The sequence below is a fragment of the Accipiter gentilis genome, chromosome 5, assembly GCF_929443795.1.
Source record: "Accipiter gentilis chromosome 5, bAccGen1.1, whole genome shotgun sequence".
Taxonomy (NCBI): Eukaryota; Metazoa; Chordata; class Aves; order Accipitriformes; family Accipitridae; genus Astur; species Astur gentilis.
In genome coordinates this window covers 38132825-38159054 of record NC_064884.1, presented here as the reverse complement: position 1 = coordinate 38159054, position 26230 = coordinate 38132825, and the positions used below count along the sequence as shown (strand labels likewise).

At 35.7% G+C, this 26230-nt stretch overlaps 1 protein-coding gene across 1 annotated transcript in view; it reads right to left on the bottom strand.

The window, feature by feature from the left end:
- Positions 1–26230, bottom strand: part of PACRG (parkin coregulated) — a 256602-nt gene that overhangs the window by 93588 nt on the left and 136784 nt on the right. The window contains exons 4-5 of the mRNA XM_049801673.1: positions 20940–21111; positions 10665–10814 (exon numbers count right to left, since the gene is read on the bottom strand). Coding sequence (XP_049657630.1) covers positions 10665–10814; positions 20940–21111 — 322 coding nt within the window. The remainder of the gene's footprint in view (positions 1–10664; positions 10815–20939; positions 21112–26230) is intronic.

Genomic DNA, 26230 nt, shown 5'->3' with positions numbered 1-26230 from the left:
GGTACCTCACAGCTAGTACAGTCCTGTCAAAGAAGCTGAGATTTTCATGTGTTAATTGCATCAGCATTGGGATGGCCAGATGATATTATAACGAGAATATATATTTTTGTTGCTGTGTCTAAAAAGGAGGATGATGGATGTGCAATATAGAAAAGGGAATCAATAGTCCAAAGCTATGAGACACAAAATCAACTTTGTTGCCTAGAGTGTTCTTCAAAAACTATGAAAAAAGCAATGTCTTGAAATGAGATGAAATGATATAAAAGAATAATAACTAAGGACCTGAAACCTTTAATCACCTGAGTATTTGGGTGGTTTAATCACAGTGCAATATTTATTCTCCCACCGGTATCATTCCATTACATGGGGCTTTAATCTGTTTTCATTGAAGTCAAGGGAGAGATGCCACAAGGAAAACTGTCATCCAGACAAGGAGTTCCATCTCTCTCCCAAGCTCCTCTCTCCTCACTACCTGTGGGGTTTTTTTGTTTGATGTAAAACCAGAAAGCCAGGTGTAGAGCCTGTTTCTGTGATTTTGGCAACTTCACACCGACTTTCACAGAAATAGTCTCAGAACAGAAATTCTAATTGAGCACACAAATTAAAAATAACTGCAATAAACAAACATAATCCACTTAGAATTATTAAATGAACACATATTTCAGATGTATATTTAAAATAAAAAAAAATGCTACCTTAATAAATGTGACAAGTTGAAACCATATGTCCCCTCAAACTTAAGCACATTTATTTGCAAACAATCATAAAAAGAGAAGAATTATGCAGAAAACAAATATTTTCTCAGAATTATTTAATGTGTGCTCTGAAAGTAGTTCTAAGTGAAGCAGGCAGTGCCAGTCCAACTGAAGAAATCACTTCTCAGTCCCACTATATGCAAACTATGTGAAAAACGTAGAAATGAATTACCAAGAAGAAAGGAATAACTCCTAACTGGAAGGGTAGCAGTCAAATTTTTAACAAACTAGATTACTTGTAGGGGCAGATCCAAAGAAAGCCTTAAAAGCCTCAACGCCTAGAGAGGAAACGTGGGTGTCTCAGCTCTTCACAAATTGAATCAGGAGCCTTAGAAGGGTGACAAAGGAGTCCATAGGGTGCTACTTACAGCAAATTAATTGAAAATGACAAGTGCAGATGCACATCTGAAATTCTGCTCCTCCAGAGCTTAGGGGGCTTTAATCAGAATTGCAGAAGAGAAGGTGCAGTTCTGATATTCCCAGGGCAGCTGGGGAATTGTGAACCTATGGTGACGTAATCCCACCAAAATGGTGCATGTGCTGATTGTATGGGTACTACTTTACTAGGTAAATCTATGCCAGTCTGAACCATCCTTCGTGCTGTAGCTTGGTTACATTTGGCAAAGATCCAGAACTCCTCCAAAAGAAGAAATTATAGATGAAACAAGAGTCTGTGCCTAGCAGTTACACAGTCAAACAGCAGTTGAAAACCGTGGGTTCTAGTTCCAGCTCACACAGTTGTACATGCATTTTATTTAAAAAACCCCAACCCATAGAATCAAAGAAACATTTAGGTTGGAAAAGACCTTTAAGATCATTGAGTCCAACCGTTAATCTAACACTACGAAGTCCACCACTAAGCCATGTCCCTAAGCACCACATCTACACGTCTTTTAAATGCCTCCAGGGATGGTGACTCAACCACTTCCCTGGGCAGCCTGTTCCAATGCCTGACAACCCTTCAGTGAAGAAATTTTTCCTAATATCCAATCTAAACCTCCCCTGGGGCAACTTAAGGCCATTTCCTCTTGTCCTATCACTAGTTACTTGATAGAAGAGACCGACCCCCACCTCACTACAACCTCCTTTCAGGTAGTTGCAGAGAGCGATAAGGTCTCCCCTCAGCCTCCTTTTCTCCAGACTAAACAGCTCCAGTTCCCTCAGCCGCTCCTCACAGCACTTGTGCTCCAGACCCCTCACCAACTTGGTTGCCCTTCTCTGGACACGCTCCAGCACCTCAATGTCTTTCCTGCAGTGAGGAGCCCAAAACTGAACACAGGACTCGAGGTGCGGCCTCACCAGTGCCACGTACAGGGGAACAACCACCTCCCTGCTCCTGCTGGCCACACTATTTCTGATACAGGCCAGGATGCCGTTGGCCTTCTTGGCCAACCCAACACTAAACAAGCCAGAAATAAAGCTGCGAGCAAAATATATTAAAATTACTATGCCTGCTGTGTTTTAATGTTAATGTTGCAGCTATACATTAGATTTGCTCAAAGCATGCCTACAAGATGGGCTTCTCAGGTAACTTAAGCAACTCCTTGTCTCATTTACAGACCAGATACTTACCTGCTGATATTAAGACAGGTAGAAGTATACAGAATAGGCAGACTTACAGATACTATTGTGATTCTGCGTAAGTCCAGTCATGAATGCCCAAATCTTCCTCAAACATAGGATTTCCAAAGGCAATTATTTTCCATAGGAACACAGATCCCACAGAAGTATTAAAGCAAATCATGATACGAACTCTTAACTTTATGAAAATGATGTTTCACTGACATATATACCCATACTCCTGGAACTTTGTAAAAATTCTGATTAATTGACAGACAAAATTTGACTGAGGCCTACAAGCTCTTGGAGCTTATGCCCATTTTAGAGATGTTTACACTGAAGCATAGGAAGAATTTAACGTTTCCACTATTTTACTAGTCCATGAATTTCCCGTGAATTCAGAAGTCCTAACTCTCACCACTGTGTGTCATTCAATAGACAGCCCTCCTTTCCTTGGGTCAATATACTCAAAAAATTAAAAACTGAAAAAGGAAAAACAAAATATCAGATGCAATGTACACCTTCTGACATGGGAAGATTTTAATTTTTCTTTTATCAAGAATTCAAGATGCTGAATTAATTAGGCTATTAACACATTAAAAGTAAGTGCTAAGTGTTAATAACATCAGTTTAATCACTGCTGAGTCAGTTTTATTTTACACAGACTGATGCTGTATTTTCAACTAAGAAATTAGGTAGTAATTAGAAATTACCCAGCAATTATGATGTAAGTGTGATAATTGTCTAAATGTGTTATAAAGTACCTGACAGGATTTTGATTATACATTAAAAGTTTACTGTATCATCAGCTTAAAATCACATGCTTTGTACTAAAGATACTAAAGCAACAAATGCTCTGATACAGGTAGGTCTTGGCAACTTCTAATTTCCTTACTTCAGAGTTCCAGTGGGTTTTTTGTAACTCCATATGCAAGAATGGTCATTGAAACAAGTTGGGATTAGCCAATGTGCAACAAAATATATGAGACAACAGCTGTTAACTGGTGAAGATCACTTTCCTGGTAGTCCATATTCAATTATTATATGAAACATTATTTTGGGAAAGTTTTGCTTTCAAGATGAGATTTTTGACAAAAAAGCCAAAACATTTTTGGATACCTCTTAAAAGACCATCAGCTGTTCTCATAAAAGAAGAATGTTTTGATGTTCTTAAAACATCATGTTCTTTGTTAAATAAAGAAATAAATATTCTCAGAGCTCTAATTCATAGGAAGCCAGTTGAAATAATATCATTAATTACACTTGGGAATGACAGAAATATATTTTGCTTCTCACCAGTATAATAATAACTTTTTTGAGTGCAATCAATTTAATCTTACCTGCTTAAAAAGGTGATTTACTGGGACAAGAGACTCTTTTTTGAGAAAACCACAATATTTTTTATTAAATGGTGAGGAATCAGAACATCCTGAGTCCTCTTGTGCTGAAGGTGTATATCAAAAAAATCAGAAAATGTATCAAAACTAATTTGTTCACTCAGTTCTGTGTTGTCATGGTGGTCTTATTCCTTTGAAGTGTGTAGCCTTAAAGCCATGTCAGAATCTTAGTTTTTACATTTCAGAAATCATAAATGATTTCAGCAAATGGAATTCAAAGAAAGCTTGGAAGTAATGAAAAAGCTTGCAAAACATGCATAGGAATATGAAGAATAACTATCAGAATGAAGCATAAGAACAATTTGAAAACTGGATTTAGTACACAGCTTGTACTACTGCTCTGATATGACTAGTATACTAACATGCCTTATTTTATCAATAACGTTATGGCATTAGGTGTTTTTTATTCAAATCTTAACCATGAATCAATTAATTTTGTGGGAATCTCCATATTCTGTTTAAAAAAAAAAAGAAAAAGAAAAGATAAAGCATCCAATCTTCTTAATAGTAGGGGAACCCTGAGAAAAGTTGCCTGAGAATAATTTGAAATCTCAATGTTCAGAGGAGAAATGAAGAGAACATTACTTTGTAAAAGTTGATGTTCAAGCCATCCATTTTTTAAAAAATCTGAAACATGATTTGTGAACACAGAGTTGGCAAACTGTGAAGTATTTTAGAACAGGATTGGCATCCTTTTTGAAAGCACTTTTGGATTTCCCAGCAGAAGAAGCAAACAGTTGAAATGTTCTGGGCAAGAGATTTTCTTTAGCGCATATTCAATCACACTAAAGGATAATTGCTGCTTCTTACTAATAACCATGAACCACTCTGAGGAGCATTGCTGCTTCTGGAATACACAAGCAGTTCTGAAAATACTCCAGCTCCAATACAGGAAACACTTTTACCTGTAGGCAGTCTCTTGTTTCTGCAATTAAACACTTACGTTCTGCTCCTTCCTTTAGAGTCTATGTAGCACTATTGTATTTTGTAAAATAGAGTTCTCCAAAGTATGTGAAGTACCTTTCAGACAAGAGAATGTTTTTTCCCAAGTGAAGTTCAGGTGCTGTAAAGCATGCAGTATAATTCTGCTTTGTGGCTTCACACTTCGTTGAATGCTACAATTCAGCTGCATTAGGTATTCTCAGTCATATCTCTACAAATTTATTTCAAAGGACTGGCTAGATAGGTAGAGACTGTCAGAAGTTTGTGTTAGCTTTAAGTTACTGATAGTGTCAAAGCATTTTTATTGCAACCAAAAGACACTTAGGCTTCAGTCTGCCCTGCTACCACTATTTGCCTTACGGTGACTGAAACAATCACAGATGAGATTACCATGCTGGAGAGGTACTTTCCACAGTGCAGTGCCACCCTATACTTCTCTGTCTGAGGCACGTAAATCCTAATAATATTTTGTTTTCATCTATTCTACATTATTTTATCTGCTAAGCTGCTCTTGATCACTACTGAATAACATAAATTGATGACATGAAAATATTCTTGTGTACATGAATTGATGTAGTACTGCTGTTAAGACTGCTTAGATTTGACAGCATAAAATAGTTGCTAAACTAAATCAATGAAATTTTCATTTACCAGTCAGGTAAATTAAACAACAGAAATTCGCTGTTCATATCTGTCTAATCTTTTTAATAAACAGGTTTCTGGTTCAGACAGTATTCTGGTACACATACATCCTAATAGCATATTGCAGGCTCTGAAGACTTCTTTTTTTTTTCCCTTTTTGTCTTCTGCCTGCTTTCATAAAAGAACAAACTTATTCTATCTGTTCTTAAATTGTATTTAGCTCAGATATAACTCACAGCTTTATAAAAGGCAGCTTAGAAAGTAAGACACCCAAAAAGAAAAGGTTTTGTGATGCAAAAAAAGAATATTTCCATTGGAGTCTATACATATTTTTCTCTACCTCTTCACAAGATTGAAATAAGTATCATAAGAGTACATTAACATATTTAAATGAAAACTACAGTGGCATTACAGGGTTCATAATAGACTTAATAAGCATTATCATGACTTTTTGGTTTATATATTATATAGTAGCACATTTGCATAATAGTCCATATGTTGGGGAGCTTGCTTAAAGACTGCCAGTCCCCTCTCAGTCTGCAGAGATTAGACAAAGATCTCCTACATCTCAGGAGTATTCCCCAATTGCCAGGATGAATTCAGGTTTCCTTCTCTTGCTTTCCTGCCAGCTTTATGACTCTGGCTAACAGTTTCAACAGAGAGCTTCAACCCTTTTTCAGAGCACACCATGGCCAGTTGGGAGAGGATGCTCTGGCTGCCTCCACCAATAAAAAGACACTAGTGGTAGCATCACCCACAACAGAACTTTGCTCTTTTCTGTCTTAATGGTGTGCAACAGAGCACTCGGGAACCCAAGTGGAAAGAAATTGTCTACTGCAAGTCAGGGCCTTAAGCTCCAGACAGGGAAGAAATTCAGACACACCAAATATGCTTTGTGCACCAAAAAGGCCCTTGCTCACTACTGAGGCTCTTCAGAAATTCCTTGGGTTCTCTCCTCTGGCTTTCAGACAGACTATCTTAGGAGGCTTGGATCTTTCCCCTGGCATTTGTAACTTAGGTTGTATTGATTTATTTTTACCTGTATCTTATGACTCAGATAGGTGAGCATGTTTTAGATGTTTTCAACAATTAAAACTTTTTTTTATTTGTCATCAATACTCTCTCTCTTTTTTTAATTTACAAAAATTACTGATAGTAAAGTCACATGTACCTAAGAAATACAAATGGATAGAAAAGGGCAGAATTTGCCCATATCCAACCCATAGATGTTCTTCTCCATTTCTGTAATTCCAGAGATCCAAATTACAGAATATATGCCTGCCAATCACTTACCTGAACTATGTCTATTTTGTGGCCTGCAAACTCTAACAATAAAATATATTTGGCATACCTTAATTTGGTGGTTAACAGCAATTCCATTTATACTGTGTGTTCTCACGGACTGCCATAAAATTACAGAGAATTTAGAAGACAAAATCAAAATTATTTCTTTGACATATGAAACTACAAGAAAAATGTACTTCACTAAAAGGCATTAGGCAGAAGAAGCGAACAGACACTTTGTGAAGTACTGACCAAAAATCTTTCAATAAAGGTTTCTATAAGGGATGCTAAAACCTCAAAATTAAATACCTAGATTATCTTCTGTTCCAAAAGGTCAGTAGTCCTTTACCATTTTTCCTGGTATTATACAGTTATCAACATAATCATTACAAAGACACTCATTTTTAGAGACAAACATGTTTGGGAGACATCATAAGATAGGAAAAGACATCAGTATCAGAACCTGCTAATTTACAAAAAGGGCTATTTTTACAAAATAATGACAGGGTGATTTGAGGGTAACGGAAGTAGAAAAAAGTGGAAATGTCACAAGTACAATGGAAAAGGAAAGGATCACATGAGAAACTGTGTTTATGTGAATATTCAAGATTCCATACACAATGAAAAAGAATGCATTAATAACTCTGCATAAAGGAACACTTGAGGCTGGTTAAGGAACAGTTTGCCAGCAGGCTGAATAAGAGCAAGGAGACATTGTCTTTAAGCACCAAAGACATCAGAGCCCGGAAAAGGGAATTTACATAGTTCAGAGCCTCCCTGGCTAATCCAGTAAAAATCTGCAGTGGGGAGCCACAGTCATCTGCACTACATGGCTGCCTATAGGAAGAGCCATCAAGGCTACCTCCTTTTTTATCACAAAATGTCCCTTGAAGACAATGGCAACTAAACAACACTGTTGCTGACTGTGAAACTGTAGCCTGAGTATTGGGAAACAGAGGGGAATTTGGAAATAATTGCTTAGACTTAAGTGGCACAGAACTGAGAGCTTCTCAAACTATTGTTATGTTCTGAGCTCAGGTAATGCTGGCAACTCTGAATAATGATTTACCAATTTTGTTGGCTGAAGAACAACTCAAGAGATAAGCATGTGACAAGCTGAAGCTAAGACTACATTCTATATTTGTTTTATTAAATACCTGTTTCTGATATCCTAAACTTAAGATCTTACCAAGGCAATTTTTTTACTGTTTTATTTATAAGCCTGTCTAATATTGTGAGGTGAATCATGATTCAGACAAATCAGGGGTATGTGGTATGAATAAGGTTTCTGAGGAACTTATATTCCAGAACATTTTTAAACTCAATGTGAATTGAGTATTTTCTGCAAGGCTTCTAGGGACCAGTGTAGGAAGCACATAAGGATGAATGTTTTAGATAATAGCAAATGCCTGTCTAGTCCAGAAGTGTGTCTCTCAAAAGGAGATGACTAGGCAATGTGAATGTAGGACAAGAATTTATGGTACTTCACCTACTACTTTCTCAGCTTCTGCCATGTTGTGGTTTAGGAATGCCATGAGCCAGAGGTGATACATGTGTTTTACTAAACAAGCAATAGATTCTTTTTTATGACATTTCGGGGCCTCCAGTGAACTCACGTAAACTTTTGGTATCCAAAGAATTTGGGGTTAGGCGTTCCAGACCTTCACATCACACACACTGCATGAAGAATCACTTTGGTTGGTTTGTTCTGAACTGGTCACCAGGTAACTGGACTTTAAGGTAAGTTGACCTTAATGTCTTATTAATACTGGGTTTTTAAATGTTCTTTTAACAATAAGCTTGTTCAGCGTGAGAGTGGTAATCACAGATGCCGAATCTGGGAAAGAGTTCCTTTCAGCAGATAGACACTGATTTAGTGAGGTGGCAAGGACTAAAACATGGCTCCTTCCAGATATACCTTAATTCTGGACAAAATTCCACAGTATCAGACTTAATAGACTGCAATTCCCACAGCTCCTGGAAGATGTACCACAGTTCCTCCTTTCTCAAGCTATACATAAAAGAAGCAAGAAGATCGTACACTCCACTCACCCCATCTTTCACCCATATGAACAAGCAGTGGAGATAATAGTGTGGATCAGTCTCTACAGCTTCCTTATAACTGGGAGCAAAGACCTGCACCTCAGTTGCCTATTAAGCATATGGGAGATACAAAGGAGAAGGAAGGGAGCGTATATTTTCTGTCAACCACCAGTGAAGCAGGAAAGAAATATAAGCTTTTTGAGGAAGGGGGAGACACAGGAAGAATCTTTCCCTATCACCCACATGCAAGTACTGAGTAAGTTGAATAGTTTCATATGTTAAGCCTTGCAAATAGTATCCATTTCACTGCTGGTAATACTGAACTTTCAAAATCTTTATTTCTAAAAAAGTGATGCTTTAATAAAATGTATTAATTTTGAACTATTACCTTTCATTTCTTTTTTTTTTTTTTTTTTTTTTTTTAGTTCTATAATGCCGAATATCAAGATTTAGTGTAGTTTGTTATAGGCACAAATTCACATAGCACAGATGTCATGAAAATATGTTGAAAATGTGTTTTATTTTGCTCACAATACAATCAAAACTTATTATATATTTAAAATGTTTTTAGTCCCTTGTTAAGCTATGTACCTGGTTACAGATGAGCTTTCTCTATTATTCATCTGAAATCACTGCAGAAAAGCCTAGTCAACAGAATTATGGGCTACTTCAGGCTGAAATTTGGAAAAAAGCATGTATTGTATATTCATTAATCAATGAGAGTCCTTCTTTTTACAGTTTTGTTTTGTGCCAGAAACTGAAATTGGATCCGTTGAGGGGGAATCTTCTAATTCATAAGGAGCCCTACTGAAATTACTGAAGTTCAGCCTATGGATTTTATTCATAACCTTTCATCCCACAACTTCTAGAAAGCCACAGTTGTCATCTGAACCATGTTGCGTTAGTGGAATCCCCTATGTTACTGCAAGTTTCTCACTAAGTGAAACAGAGTCACAGACATGTATTTAAAGGGATCTAAAATCTAAATCTCATTTGGCTGTCCAAGTCTGTCTCGGACAGGCATTATTCATTCTGAAGGGAATCTTATACTCACTAAAGAGTGAGTATAATACAACACATTCTGTAGTAATGCAAACAGAAAGTACAATAGGAAGCAGTCCTGTACATAACTATTTAAATGCCATGAATTTCATGAAAAACCTCTTTTGCAAGATTGTGAGGAATTAACTTCTTTTGATCTCTATGGCTGCATGTCAATAACAGAAACTTTAAAGTCAGTAACTTGGTAGATAATTGAACAGATAAGTACAGAAAGATTTACTACCGAAAAATATTTTAGTTTGGCAAACACAAGATACATCATGTTGATTTCAGCTGATGACTGTGATGTAAATGCATTCACAGTACACAGTACTCACAGTACGCACAGCACCAGTTATTAAAGGCTGAAACTGGCAATAGAGGTTTGCACTACAAAGAAAACAACATACTCAACTGTAGATACAAATTAGTTCTAAATTTCCCTATAATAAAACCTGCTAAGTGAGCAGGAATAAATTCAACTTCACTGTTTTGCTAGATGTTATGCAAGTTGAAATTCTTCAACAACAAGGAGTTCTCTTGACCCTCAAATTAATTAGTTTGATTGCTACTTTTATTTTTATTCTTTCCTGAGCCCGCTGGTAGCAGTGAATTACTTGTGAAGAGCACAGAATAGAATAAAAAGGTTGGACTGAACTAATGTGTTGGAGGGAGGAAAAAAACCTTTGCAATTTATTAATGTATTCAAAAGACTGTTACAAAACTTTACAATTTAATTATTGGAAGATTATAGAACTGCTTCAGTGCTTCTGTACTGCGTTAAATAAACTGTACGTGCAAGGAGTAATAAATGAAATTGTTAATTTCAGTGCATCCTTAGGGAATAGTAAGAGGGGGTGTGTGTTACATTATTTAGAGCTCCAAATGGATTTGAGTTTATATACAGTAATAAATCTTAACTACATTGTTAATTAACCCTGGCTCAAGCCCCTTTTTACCTTAGGAGTTGAAAGACCCAGTGTCTGGTAGGATAACTCACCGTTCATATTCTTAAAGATGTTTAGGACTGGGAGGATTTGCCGATAATAGGGCACCAAGGCCTCCCCCACCATGTCAGCTGACACCACCAGGTGCTGGAGGACTTTCAGCGTGATGCAGATGACCTGCCGGTTACGAAGGCTCAGTGCATCTGTGATGCAGAAAGAACGACAGGCAGAAAGCAGAATTAATTTCTAAAATGTAGAGAGAGGGGGAGGAGTCCTCTAATGGACAAATTTAATTAAACTGTACTCTGCTGGGGATTGTAAGTGGGCCTTTATTAGCCCAGCTTTGAAAGATCCCAAAGATGGATTGCAGTCCTGATGTTATAAAACACTGCCTTGTCTGATTGTTATTTGTTCCCCCAATTTGTGCTGACTCTTCAGTAACCCAAAGAATGCAGCTCATTATTCCCTCATGCTGCCTGTATAATACTGGTGTGGTCAAAACAAATAAAAAATAAATGTTCAGTAAGTACCATTTGGGGCCAATGGAACTGTACAACTGCAAGACAACCTGCAAAGGTTGACAACAGATACATTCTAGTGCAACAATTAGTGTTTGTATGTTTGCACTCATTTATTTCACGATCATTTTATTCATTCAACTAACAATTCCTACTATTCTAAGAATCAGTACAATGAAGCAAATGTTTATAGGGAAAAAAAACCCCACAAAAAAACCTTGTAGGCTTTTTTAAAAGACAAACATTCTAGGAAAAAGAAAAGATTTTGTCTCGCCTACTTAGATTTTTCTCTTAGCTTTCAGTGTCATGCTTCTAAGCTTATGATACTAACACATTTCATAAATACCTTTTGTTTCTCTCTTCTTTTAATTTTACTAAAAGCAAGTATTTCGCATTCTCTTTTGTAATTAAAAATGAGTCATGCTTGAAATATATTTTTTTTCCTTGCAAAATCCCTCTAGTTATAAAACCTCCTCTGAATTTGTGCAGCTGGAAGCAGTTGTCAAATTTGGTACGGTATTATATATTGGTCTAATTCTCCAGTGTTCTGCCCACTTACATAGACATTTACATCATTGCACTAGGAAAGCAAAAACTATAAAAGATAAGCTCATATTCAATGCTACATGTTTTATAGCCACAGAAGTATATAAATATGTGATTCAACATAACATAATGTAATTATAAGCACTTGGAAAAAATTATAGTAAAGAACACTGAAATTTGGAGTTAGTAACGACTTCTTCAAGAACTGCCTCTTCACACTGAAGTAATAGGGTTCAGTATTTCTGGCACTAAGTTTTGTCAGAGCACAGGAATGCCATTTCATAGGGAATGAAGTAGTATTCTCACACAGGAGCAGTGTCAGTTTTTCCATCTCTTTAAGCAAATGCACTGTGCCCCATCCGCTGCTGCTTCTTATTGCATGCCTGCGGAGTGTTAAAAATCAGAGCTAGAGCTCCACAGCAAGGGCAAGGCAGATTGGCTGTGTGAATGTGTAGAGACAACTCTTGAAAATCGACTAGTAAGTAAACTCCCTTCTTGCCTCTTTGCAGGCTTATGAACAGCATACTAAAACTACTATTAAACAAGAGTTAGAGAGCCCAAGGTATAAAGCTACTGTAGTGCATCATAGGGTGATTCCAAGTTAAAGAAGTGCTGTTAAATGAAAAACACAGACTGAATTGCATACTTCTTATTTGCCAGGCCGTATTGCAATCATCAGGCTACACCTAATTTCACATTGTCTCTGAGCATATTAATGTGTGGACAGAAAGTCCATCAGTGCAGCATGCTCTCACTAAGTTGCGGTTAAGAGGTTGGCTATTCCAAATTATGCTTTCTTGGGTAGATGTTCCAAGGCTGCTTTAGCAAAGAGAGACCCCCAGATACAATTTTAAAGATTAGGTCCAAATCCCAGGCAGGAAAATATTCTTTTACAGAGGAACAGGCAATATTCATTGTCTTAAAGGATTGACTGGAAGAGGAAGCTCTGGCGTTCCAACATACAGGTTTATTCATGACTAAATTGCTATACACAGAAACAGTAGCTAACCAAACTAATACGGAAATTATCATTAACACTTGTGATTTTCAGTACAATAATTATTAGTTATTCATACAAACATGAATGAATATTTGTGTCCATTCGTATGAATGAATTCATACAAACATGAATATAATGAATAAAATTAATTATTTATACAAACCCTAATAATTAACTTAAGGGACATAAAAATTAATCAATGATAGAAATCACAACTTCTTAATCCTTAACCAACAAATTGTACCCACTTCCAGGAATGGTTCTTCCTGACTATAGAAGCTGTCCTAGAGGATGAGAGACCTTGTTTTTAGGCATGCAGACGGTGTCATGTAAAGTGGAAATGGCTGTCCAACCACCCTTAGGAGGAACTTTTTTCTGCAGATGGTGGCTCCCAAAGGTTTTCAGTTTCCTGTTTTAGAGTTCTGTCTTGTGCAAAGACAACCCTGGTTTGAATGGAAGCCAAGACTGTCCTGGTAAAGATTAATTCCTTAATAAAGTCAAGAGTATGAATTATGCCTCACGACTGAGAAGGCATTCCAATCAGTGTAGCAAACTGAACACACACTGAATCCAATAGAATGTTTTCAAAGAACAGCTCATCACAGAACCTGTCAGGCAAATTTTCTTACATCCGAGTTGTGCTGTAGGGGTGCTTGCTGAAACTTTAAACATATCACTGGCACTTCAGTTTCATCTGTGTGCTAGAATATCAGCTGGATACTTGTCCCACCTCCCTCAAAACATGGGGCATCTCATCCTCCATTTGACACACAAAACAAAAGACAGAATTTGGATCAAGATTTTGAGTGCTGAAGTGATGGATATGGTAGAATCAAGCAGACTGCAGAATTTGAACCTGAAGCCCTTCGAATTGCAGAAATCTGCAGTGAGTGTTAGGAAAACACTTGTAAATATCAAAAGTAAGATCAAATTGACTGCAGAACTGTTGTTATTATTATTATTATTAAATATTTGGACTGTGGCATGCATAGCAGTCAACCAGCTCCTGGCTTGATTATATCGGGCACGGTATAAACATTTAATTAGAGACAGTCCCTGCCCCAAGGATACATCAGTTTCAAGCATGTTTATCTTTTTAAAATCTGGTAATTATTTTCTGTGCACTACCATCACTACAGACCATTCTCCCACATGAATCAAAGGAAGAAAATTTTAACACAGTAGATGAAATAAGTACATTTCAACATTTTGAAAAATGTCAGTGATATCCAGAGGTTAACAGAAATGGAAGAAAGTACTAGTATCCTTACACAGGAATAAAGCAGACCATTTCACACTCTTAATACAGTACAGCTACATATCCCTAAAAAAGGAAACATGAATAATATCCAAAGTATTCCAATCTGAAAGCATGCTAGGCTGTTGCCTCTTTACCTAGAAGTTTGCTGTAAGACGTGGATCTTCACAATTACAGCAAAGTGAATGACTGTTTTCTTCTCAGTTAAAGATACCCTTCTGCTCACTAAAGGGTTTCTAAAGGACTTGTCTCCCTCAATGGTATATATTTCCCTTTTGGTTATCTAGTCTACATGCTATGCATTGTGCAATTTTCTTAAACAGCAACTTTGAAAAAAAACAACCCAGCAAGTTTACTCTGTTGCTTGGTAGTTCCAATGTTTTCTCATTTAATGGTATATAAGCTTGATAATTTTGCTTCTGATTAGGATACACACTTTTCCAGGAGACCATCCAGCTTAAAATATTGCTCCATGCAAGTGTATAATGAAGTATTTACTTCAAACATATTTTATTTTGTACTGCTACAGTTTTTCCAAACAAGTATTTTCTGAAGTTCATCATAATTTTCTTAAATAAAGGAGAATTTTAAATTGTTAGTAGGTTAAATATCTAGTATAAAAGTTCAGTATCTGAGTCAGCTCTGTACTTCTACCATTCGAAGCCACAGTAATAGATAATCATGAAATTTGAAAGAATATTTGAAACTGAATTGTTTTGGGATGGAGGTTTTTCACAGTGCTGTTTATTAAAGCTTGCTAGCAATAAGCTGATATACAATACCAATTCATTGACAGCTTCAGTGCATTTTTTTCATTAATTTTTATTGGCAATTGATGTAAATTTAGAATTTTCTTTTGTTAATTTCCTTTAAGAGCAGAGACTTTTCTTAAGATATATGCCATTTGTTTGCTCGTCCATTTAGATAGAAGTAGCTTACATATAAAGCAATAGAAATTATTATTTTAAAACATTCAAGTCTTTTCCTTGAGTAACACTTCTCATACCTCAAAGAAAAAGATCTAGAAGCTATGTAAGTTGATATTTTTTATTTTTATATTTTATGTGGCAGTTTGGAAAATCCTATCTCAGTCTCAAATGTTGCCCATAATAGGAGCCACAGTTCTCATCTTTGGGATTGATACACTTTACAAGCCAGGAAACATGACAGCATTTCTCCCAGTATACAGTGGATCTTTTCCATGACACAATGTATTTTCACAGAAGAGATCGAATCAGAACGCTCTTCCCCAGGTAGCACATTGACAGCCTCAACTTTACAGAATCAAATCAGATTCCCCAAACTTCTATCTCTTCTCTAAATATTAAAGTTTAGACTTTGGTAATTATATTTAAAGTTATGTTGATAATTTAATTCTCTTTAATTAGCACTGGCCTTTAATTATATTCAACCCCTTTTTAAAATACGCCTGTGAATCTATGTTTAGAAATGCACTGACAGTTTCCATTTTCTATTTAGGTCTCACAACCAAAGATTAAAACCAGTTTAGTTTGCATTCATCTCTCCCCCTGAACCGGTAAATGAGGCACCTCTTTTAGAAAATTCTTTGCCTGAAGCAGAGCAAGACACATAGAGCAGGTCTCCTGCAGGACAACAAGCACTCAGGATAAAGATGCTTCGATTCTTGTGATCTACTTAATCGTGTTGATCAAGGGCTTCTTTTCTTAAATTCACAGAGTCAGGTTTAAAGAACTGCTAACATGAAGTGTTCTCAAAATGCAATTGATTAAAGTGATACGTACATCTCTTACAGAGAATTGTGTCCAAAACTTTCTAAATGCATAATACTTAACTACTTGAACTGATACAGTAGAAGTATTATGCTAATTTTACAGAACAGTAATGAAAGCTGTTACAAAACAGTGTTTCAATCAAGAGTGAATAAAACCCAGAATAAGAACCTTGTCTTCTGTACTTTTTTTAAAGTCGGGTAAGATCCTGATCGAATTTACAATATAGATGTATAACTGAAGGAGTAATGTGTTGCAGTGAGGTGATGGGAAGGAGGAATAGGGGGCAAGGAATGAAAACCTTAGGCCAATTTTGTCACCAAAGACTTTGTCCCGTAATGCCAAAGCCTGAGGTGCAGAAAAGTCTAAGATCCATAAGTGAATCATTGATACTTGCAAGAAACATAATCTAGCAGAATACAGAAGAGAATGTCAGTGGCTTTTTTTTCAGCTTTAGTTGTGCTTGTAGCGCTTTACCAGATCAGCACCTATACAACTTGATTCCTATTAACATTTGCAGGCCCTGTTTAATTAAGTAGTATAAAGAATACACTGAGAATAGAGTCCCAAAAACCTTCTCGGTGACTATGCCAGTTTACAGAGTTTCCATCCATTCCTAGATGTATATTCCTTCCCCTGTGCTGCCTCAGGGTACTAAACTGCACTGAGTACCCACCCTTTCAATGAAAACAGCTTTGTTATCAATGAAATGTGATACCATTTTTTAAAAAAAAGTTTTCAGCGAAGATCTGGGGAACCAAAGACCGGTAATATTGACATATGTGCTGCAGAAATTAATATAGTGTTCTAAATGTACTGTAGGTCCTTGAAGAAGAAGAACATGGACAAGAAAAGTCTGATAATGCAGCTTTCTTAGACTTCTTAAAGGTATTAGATAAGGTCCCTCAGTTGCCCATTTTCAACAAAGTTTAAGGTATCCTTGATCTACTGTGTCACAGACGGGCTTTTTAACAGCGTGGAAAAAGTGTCAAAAAGGAAAACTTCAGTGTTCCTTAGGGTGGAGTTTATTCTTTTTGGACTCAATCAGAAGTGCTGGTCTGCTGACTGCAACTGTGTAGAAATAGTACTTCCATCTAAGTTACAATTTAAGTGCAAAGACATGAGCTTTATTGGCTTCTAGACCTAAGTTCAGATTGCCTATGCGTCCATTTTAGGATCCACAGCACAGAAAAGAAAAGATTCTGGCAAGTGGGTGATCCAAGATGCTTAAGTGTTTAATTTCACATTATTTTCTTCATTAGCAAAGCTATATCAAGATGTCCCTACTGATCATCTCTACTCACTCCAACTTCTGTGCTATTGTGTACTATTCCTTCATTTGTGACAGTGCAGCTATAAACTAGACTGTTGAAATGATCTGAGTTTCAAAGCAACACCACTCTGAAAATATTTTGGTTTAATTTTAGTTTGGGGTTTTTTTTTGGGGGGGGGGGGGGGTGTTGGGTTTTTTTTAATACATCTAGATGTGAGATTCACGGAGTTGCTCCACAAACAGTTGCATTAGCAAAAGTCAGTTGCAATGAACTGGAGTGTGGGAGCTGGAAGGATTGGTCGCTTTTTGTGTGAAGGGGTTGGAAACTCCTACAGCTACGTTGCCAGCAAAGAAAATGTAAATGGTAGCATGCTCGCTGCCTTCGAAAGGAGAGGAGGTACTTCCACACACTGTGTTGGATGTCCTTTGAAAGGAGAGGAGGTACTTCCACACACTGTGTTGGATGTCCCTGATGTTACTTATAGAAATATCAGGCAAAGGTGTAGAAACATCCTGCCCTTTCAGTGCCTATGTCTCATGTGTGTGTCTCATGTTGAATCTGGGGAACTCTGCGGTCAGGAATCTCAGAGTTGAAGAAGCCTAATAAAAGCAAGCAAAAAGACTTATGGCTTTTCTGATCTGACATTTGTTATGGCAAATGTAATATTAAAAGAAATATTTTGCCCAAAATATGAGTATCAAAAGGGATTTTACCTTCCCATGACAACACAGAGTTTAGAACAGGACTTTTCCACTGAAAAGCACATGGTACAATAGGCATCTCATGCTCACACCCATTTTCCTGGCTGTTCTTGACTGGCTATAGGTAATGGTAAGCCACAAGTGAGTTTTAATATACACCGGTGCATTACTGAAAGACATGGTGGGGCCCTTGCTCCCCCAAAATGAAGGAACTCTCACGTGACCTACAGGCAGCTTTGCTTGCCGCCCCAGGGTTGTGTGCCTGGGTTCTGTTCTGCTCTCTGCCACCAATGCAGGACAGAGACGTGGGGCAAAATTAGCTTTCTTCTACCTCTTTATCTGTCTGCAATGTGAAAATAACGATATGCATATTTCTGGCAAAGACGATATTCTGCTGTGTGTTGTGCATAAGAACTTTCATAATACCTCTACAGAGTATTTTGTTATTGGCCATATATCTCAATTTATGAATCTTTGCTCTAGTTCAAGTAACTCAGACAATGGGTTTGCCTACACTTTCTGTGAAAGGGAGTAAAAAGTCTTAAAACCTCAAAATATTCACATTTTCTGATTTTGCATTTTTTTATTTTTCATTGGATTCCTTACAAGTTTGACATATACAGGTAAATTGTTTTTCCTGTTTTTTATGCCATGCAGTGACTACATTTATAAACTATTTTATTATGTTTTGCCACTGCAATGTACAATACACTTTGAATTTTTATTTTGAGAAGTCAAAATATATTTTGAACATTTTTCTCTTTGAAAAATCAATGCCTCCAACCTGAGATTTTTTTCTTCCTCTGAATTTCCAAAAAAAAGAGTCCCTTTCAATGTGACAAACAAAAATAAGCAATTATTTTTCAATTAAGTATAATTCCTCCGTATTATTTTAATCATATTTCAGGTATTTTAAGAAAGAAACTGGACCTGTTAATTTAAATTGTCTACCTTTTGTTAGTCATTGCCTGTTTGCATAACCAGAAGAAAATTTGCTGAAAGGATTTGGGCTTACAGTCTCATTACACAGATTCATTAAATAATGTAATTTTCATATTTAATGATATAGTGTTCAAAAAGTGTGAATTTTAAGCAAGGTTGGGTGGAGGATAGATTTGTCCTTAAATTATTCAAGTATAATACAGAATTCTAATATTTAATTTAAAATGTTTTTAGAGAGGAGCTCTTTACTAATATTTTCCTTTAATGAACCTGCAGGAGAAAAAACTGCTTTTAAAAGCATTCTATCTGTAGAGTTATTTTTCTGTCTTTCTTTTATCCCTTTCCACTCCGTCATATATATTACCTTGCCTAACAATCAATTGATTCACTCTTTCACAGTAGAAATATGGTAGTGGTCTAGAAGAAGACTGGTTAATCACATATAACTCACCCAGTGGGACACTTTAGAGACAGTAATATGTGTAAAACGCAGCTGAGTTTATTGTGGATGCATCTGAGTCACAGAAATGTATAGCTCTGACTACACTGCTATATACTACACAGTCATAGAAATTTTAAAACTCTTAGAAGAAGTACACACTTTCAGATTCCTTGAGATGGTGGTGTCTTTTTAAAATATTAATATGGCTTTAATTAGGAAGAGGCATTTATCATTGATAATACTTAAACTCTTCACATATTAAAGCTGATACAGAAGGGTTTTTAAAATAAAAAAATAAGCACTGTACAATAAAATAAAGCAGAACCAACAACTACATTTAGCTAGCAGATTCTTGAATGTGTTCCAGCATCATAAATTACGACTTGATTTAACAGACTATGTATCAAACCCATATAAATATCCTTACCTAGTAGTGTCTCTCTAACGCTAAAAGCTGTGTAACAGCTAAAGCTTCCAGGTAATTATTTCTAAGCTAGATTCTGGTCTCAGCAAGACTTTTAAATCCTAACTGAGTAGCTGCTGTCATAAACTTGCAGTCTTTTCTGCAGAAATGATTTCAGCTTTCAAAAAAAATGATACTACTATAAATATATTTGGGTGGTGTTGGAAATATGGATTTAAAGAAATTACATGATTCCTCCTCTTGATGTGTTTCCCTTTTAGAGAGAAAAGAACTGTAACATTGTTTTCCTAACCTTTCACAAGTGTCACTTACAGAGTAACCATTCTGAATATTATATATTCCTTCTAACATTTTCAAAATCTACAGTAAGATAGAGATAATGACTTCTATAATTAATCTTCTTAAATGGACAATAAGTTGAATGAAAAAACCCCACAATTCTGACCCTTCCAACACTATTATTTCAATATAATCAGGCTCCAAACTACATTCCGTTCCCCCTTTTGCAAAACTGTATCTGACTCCATTCTGTATCACAAATATGACGACTCTGTTTTGTTCTGTCTTATCATGGCTGCTGAATCATCTCAGGAAAATAGGACAAAGGACAGCAATGATACCATTACTGATCAATGGTAAAACAGAACTCAAGTTTAAGAAATATGAGCATCTATTAGTATAGGTGTAGCATGCAGACTTAAGAATCATAATACCTGACTAAAGAAGGATGATGGTTCAGAATAATATCTCCTCAAGGTACTGATCTAAAGAAACAGGAAAGGGCAAAACAGTATATCTGAAAGACTAGGTGTTTCAAGAAAAGAAGTTTTAGTTTTAGTGGTATTACACTTGTATGCAAATAATTTATTACTTTTCACATAGTTTTTCTGCAAAAAACTATGTTTGAATATACAAAAACTTCAAAATCAATATTTTTAAATCCCAGAATTTTACATAAAACATTAGTCAGGAAGAACTATCAATTTAGATAGATATATGTATATGCATAGTAATGAGAATGATGATAGAAAAGATATCTAGTGAATAAATACTGGACGACTGTAGAATAAACAATAGGACTAAAAAAAACATAATTCCATAAGTTTCATCTGTTGATTTCTCCTGTCATTTTAGATGAACTGGTTTATAGAGTAATGGATTTACATAATAAATAGACAAAATCAGGTAAGAAAATGTCAATTCACATTTCCAAAGACCAAGAGCTACATTGTAATATGAAAAACACTAACCGGACTGGAGTACTATTCTTCTGGATTACTGCACATACCAGGGGATTGAATGCATAAGCCTTCTGGCCTTATACCTTACAATTTACTCATGTTTGCAATAATCTCCATGAAACGTATAGCCTGTCATGTTTTATTGCTTAATTAGCAACTTGTCAAAAATCTACACTATATAAACGCAATTTTAGTTTTTTTTCTTTTTTTTCCCCCCACATGTTCACCTACTTTTTATTGGGATAATGAGCTGAGGAATGACAGGAAGAATCTTGTTTCCACCATGTTCCAGCATGTCATGGATTCCTTGACGAGCAAAAAACTCATATGGAAATGTCATTTCACAAAGCCCATCAAAAAACAAAGGCAGATAGTAATGATAGTCCAGCTTTTCAATCTCTACCTGAAAATAGAAAATAAATAAACAAATAAATGCAATTTTTCAATACTAATACAATGTGATCAGGCTGACAGATAATTCATGCCATCTACACAGGTATGTTTAGTAAATAATAATTCATTTTGTATCATTGCAGAATATCATTAAGTCTCAGATATGTTTTATGGCCAGATACTGAAATCCATAAATATTAGACCTAAAGAAAAGAATGAAAATGAATATGCTCCCATATATTTTCACTTTTTAGTAAGTTAGTACTGGATTCTGATATTCTTGCTTATACACCTTACTTTGTAAGCTACCCATAGGAATCAAACCAGCCATTTTAAGAATAACATTCTCTTTAATTCAGAAAAATCAGATCTTTAAATCTTCACTTGGACACTCAAAAGAAGAAATAAGAGAAAGAATTCTGTAACCAATATTTGTACAGAATTCCCAACTTTCTAGAATATTGACCTAATTTTATTTCTTATTCATTTCAGGAGCAGAATTCTAAAGAAATTCCATGGGTCCCTACTGTGAAAAAAAGTAGAGAAATTTAGTACCTATTTCTAATAGGAATCTCCCTCCAATCCTAAAATACAAAGTCTGCTAAGCTTCCCAAGTTGTAGACTTTGTGAGGGGTTTTGCACTCTATCCTAGTTTTCTTCCCTTTTTCTCCTTCTACCCATCAGCACTCTGATTTTACATACACTCAGGATAGCCAGCAAGAACCACAGGTTGTTTGCTTTCAGCCTGTCAAAGCTTTGAATACAGCTAAAAATGACTCAACAGGAAAGCACTTTCTCTGAACAGAATATGATCCTCAAAATCACTTGGAGATCAATCCACTTTGTTAGGCATCCGCTTCCATCTTTAAAACGCTGCTTAGCTGTTACCCTATTTTTCCAGTGGGATTATATTTTGGAATTGGGTAGATGCTTCCTCCTTCACACCTAAAAAGCTTTGTCACATAGGCCAAGCTGAGGCTCCAATTTTCCTAAAAAAAATTTGTCGGGTTAAGCAAACAAATACCCAGCCCCTGATTTGGGGCCAGTAATCACATTCTCACTTGAACTGTGGAAGAAAAGTCTGAAATAAAACAGCCAGGAACTGAACTTGGGGTTTACATTTCTCGGGTAAATCCCATAGTCATCAAGCAGCAGACATACGTTCTCTGTTTGCAACCTTGGTTCATTTTCCTCCCTGCTTGACTCAGAGCAGATCTGAATCCTGTTCTTGCGCTTAGCTATGGACTGACTTGACTGCTTCAATCTTTCATGTTGAAACCGATCCATCCATGATAAGTGAAAATTAATTGGAACAGATACTTGAAAGTAAGTCCTTTACATTTGCTGCAAGCATCTCACTACTGGCAGACGTAGTGCCAATTACATACTTACAGTCTCACATGCAGTGGTTGTTAATCTCTTATAGCAGACTAAAAACAATGATTGTGCAATACCTATTCACCCATGTGAATTAAATCAAGTCCCTGTAATGAACCATGCAGAAGAAGGAACAAAATGAAACCCACGTTTCCTATTTTCACACCATATGTGATGTCTTCCCTGTAATTTTTGCTCATTGGCTTTTTGTTTCACAAGGGAAAAGGCCTTTATCAAATGCCTTTACAGCCAAATATCACAATGTCAGTTAGTGAGAAAGTTAAAAAATAACTATACTAAGCAAAAACAAGAATCAGAAGATATTTAAATTCCTAAATTGGTTTGTATTTCTTGAGGACATTCAGCGTGCTGTGGACAATACTTGTGAGATGGTAAAAGAAGTCTGCCCCCAAAGTCACTGAGAACAGAAGACAGTAATATAGCAACTACAAAGTTCTGATGACAAGCCTAAGTCAGAGGTCAAATTGTTCATTACAGCAAGAAACCTGTATGAGGTAAGAAGCGGCCAGGCAGTCAAAAAATCATTGACAAAAAAGCGGGACCAAGAAGCAGCAATTTTTTCCTGTTTTCTGTCAATAGGACAATATGACATCCTTCAATATTTTTCTTTTTAACTTTTAATTTGTAGTTTATAAGATTATTAGATTGCATTTTTTTGTTATTTAATGTTCTTGTTGCAGAAAATAGAAAACAAAACCTACAACAGCTACTTTTGCCTGGGAAAGCTTTAGATGTGAAAAAGAGAGATACAGTTAGCAATGGGTGGGGGTTTTTTTAAACTGGGCAGGGGAGTTTCAGAAGGAAAACCACCTTCATCAGTTTATGTCTTTTTTTTTTTTTTAGAGTCCATTCCTTGCATAGATTTTTGGCAACTCTTGCAAAATTACAAACTATTTCCATGGAAAAATGTCCTTGATGGATACACATCCATGTTAGATTACTGAATCAGGATTTGCAACTATTTTGCTCAAAACACATACTAGAATCTCTCATTTCTTTTCTCCCACTCTTCACTAATATTTCCTCTAACTGTATCTACCGGTTATCTTTCTTCTCAAAGATGTGATATTTCTGATACTCTGATCAATTTTTCTCAGCTGTTCTTTGCCCTTGAAATATGTTTTTTTCTGTTTCAGATATAAAGAAAACTTACGTGTTCAAACTCTTGTCAATGTTTTTCAGTGATAATAATGGGTCAATAAAAGATATTGCCTTTATCTACCAACTCTGTCTTATGGTTATACATTACATATACATAGGAATGATATATTAACTTTAAGGTCAATATGATTTCTGGGTTTAAAACCAGATCTGATTTTTACACATACATATGATACAAAAGCTTTATTAAAAAAACCCAACCCTCTACAAAATGTAAGTATGACAAGCTGTAGATCATAAAGCATTTATGTATACACCTCACTTCTCAATTACTTCCAAAGCCGTAAGTGGTTGGCGAATGGCATGGCTGTGAAAAGGACTCTGATTTCCAACTCATTTCTTGAAATGTCAGCTGTCCAAGCATGCAGACAATTTTTACTTAGCATTTTGTGCTTTATAATAACTCCCACAATATGGAAGCCAGGAATATTTTGCCTTACATTCTATGGTATGAAACCCTTTCCTTCTGTGTTTACTATTTAGCTTTTAAAAGTGGCTATTATACAGCTGTTCAGAGAAAAATGTGATTTTTCTGTTTACGCCCACAAAATTCTTTTGTTTTTAACATCCACCCACAAAAAATGCTGATTAAAGCTCAAATTCTTGGCAAAACTTGTCCACATCTGACAATAATGCTGCAACTATGGATTTTAAGAAGAAATCTCACAATAATTATTATGAACTTCTATACTAGTGGTTTGTAAGTTGTAAGAACGCAGCCTCTGAATTTTCAGTAAAAAAGCCAATTAGTGAAAGTATGATCACACAAGAAAAACAACTGTATTATAATCAGTAAAATCTTCTGTTTCATGAAACTTCCATGCTACTTATGTATACTACAAGCTCCCTAGTTGAAAAAAGCCCCTATATACAGTATATAATTGTTGTTTTATCAATATGTATAACCAATGCACAAGACAGGAGGAAACTAATGCAGTATCACAGTTAATTTGTCCAGCAGAAAATCTGAAGCAGCTCATAGTGAGAGGTAAGTCTGCTGAGATAATGAAAACCCAGATAAAGAGTCTAGGCTCTGAATAGTAAAAATAAGCTTCATGGCTGATCTGCCTGTTAGATGAAGAAAGCAAGCTATTTGAGAGAACTTAAGGTATGGAAGTTTGACAATAAGGATGTCATTGGCCTTTCTTAAATAATCATAGTAAAAGTAATCTGGTAATCTATAAGGCAAACCTGAGTTTTAGAAGGTAGTGTTTAAGATACATCTCATTTCACACAACTGATTACATAATACTATATGTCTTTGATGATATGATTATCCAAAAATTGGATTTGATCTCCTAAGAACATTGTACCTAACTTTTTACATACTCTTTAACATCTTTATCTAAGGCATTAAAATTAGGTATAGCAAAAGAAACTCTGGAATTGTTGGTTTGATAAGGACAAACAGGAGTTTTTGTAAGGATTGTAAAGATTTTCTAAGGATTCTTTGGTAAAATAATAGCTCCTTTTAAGATTTGTTTTCCATTCTATACCAGGCATTTCTTCCCTGTTTTCTAGGTTAGTGGAAAGAGAAAAGCAGAAACATTCTTGAATAGTCCCAGTTTTTAACTTCCTTTCTGATTTTTCTTCCAAGATTTCTTTAAACCTTCTTTCAAGGTTTCTCTTTTTCTTCCAATATCCTCTACCCATAGTCAAGATGAAACCTGTGCACTTCACAGTTTTTGGTTTTTTGCTTGTAGTATATTTGTTTCTTGATTCATAATGGGATGTCAGTTTTAATCTTCACTATGGAGCAAGTAATGCTCACTAGTATTTTCTAGACTTGATTAGGTGGAGTTTTTAATACAGTAACTTTGCTTATGGTACTTACGGTTCAAAGCTCAATTCTGCTGTTGCATTTAGTCTCTACAAGTTTTAAAGCAGGAACTCATTCTCTTTTCCGTCTGCTGTATTTCACTTTTCAGTACATACTGCATAGACTTATACTACTAAGATTCTCTATTGAAAGAGTTTTAGTTTAATTTATTACTTGTGCCCTATTGAAAAAAAAAAGAGGGGAATTGTACCTGTATTTTGCATTCTGCAATGAAATGATAGAATATTTATCTTAAAAGAAGAGAAACAGATAATGGCAAGGGAGAAACTAGGTAAACACCCCAACATAAACCTTTTCATTTAGTCAAACTGAATGTAGAACCTTTTTAACATATTCTGTAGATCCTTAACTTCCCACAAGAAGTTAAATGAGAAAAGACAATATTTGCCTCCCATGCATAAATTAAAAGAAGCAATAATAAGAAATGTTTTTGGAGTCTTACTGTACTGGCTATCTGAATTAAGCTCTGAAATATCACTTCATGTTAATAAAAGATATAGAAATGTTACATAGATAATAATTTTGAATTTACTGCATGCCCTATTACCTCCATGTTAGTTACAAGAGCAATGCTCTCAGCAAAAAAATAGTTGAGAAAAGCTAGGGAGAGGTATTGTTCTATTATATTTTATATAGCAAGATATAATTCAATTTTCCATAGTATTCTCTGTATCTTGATGTCCTATTGCTCTTTTAAATGAAGTTGGGACACAGTAACATTTAAGTCTGA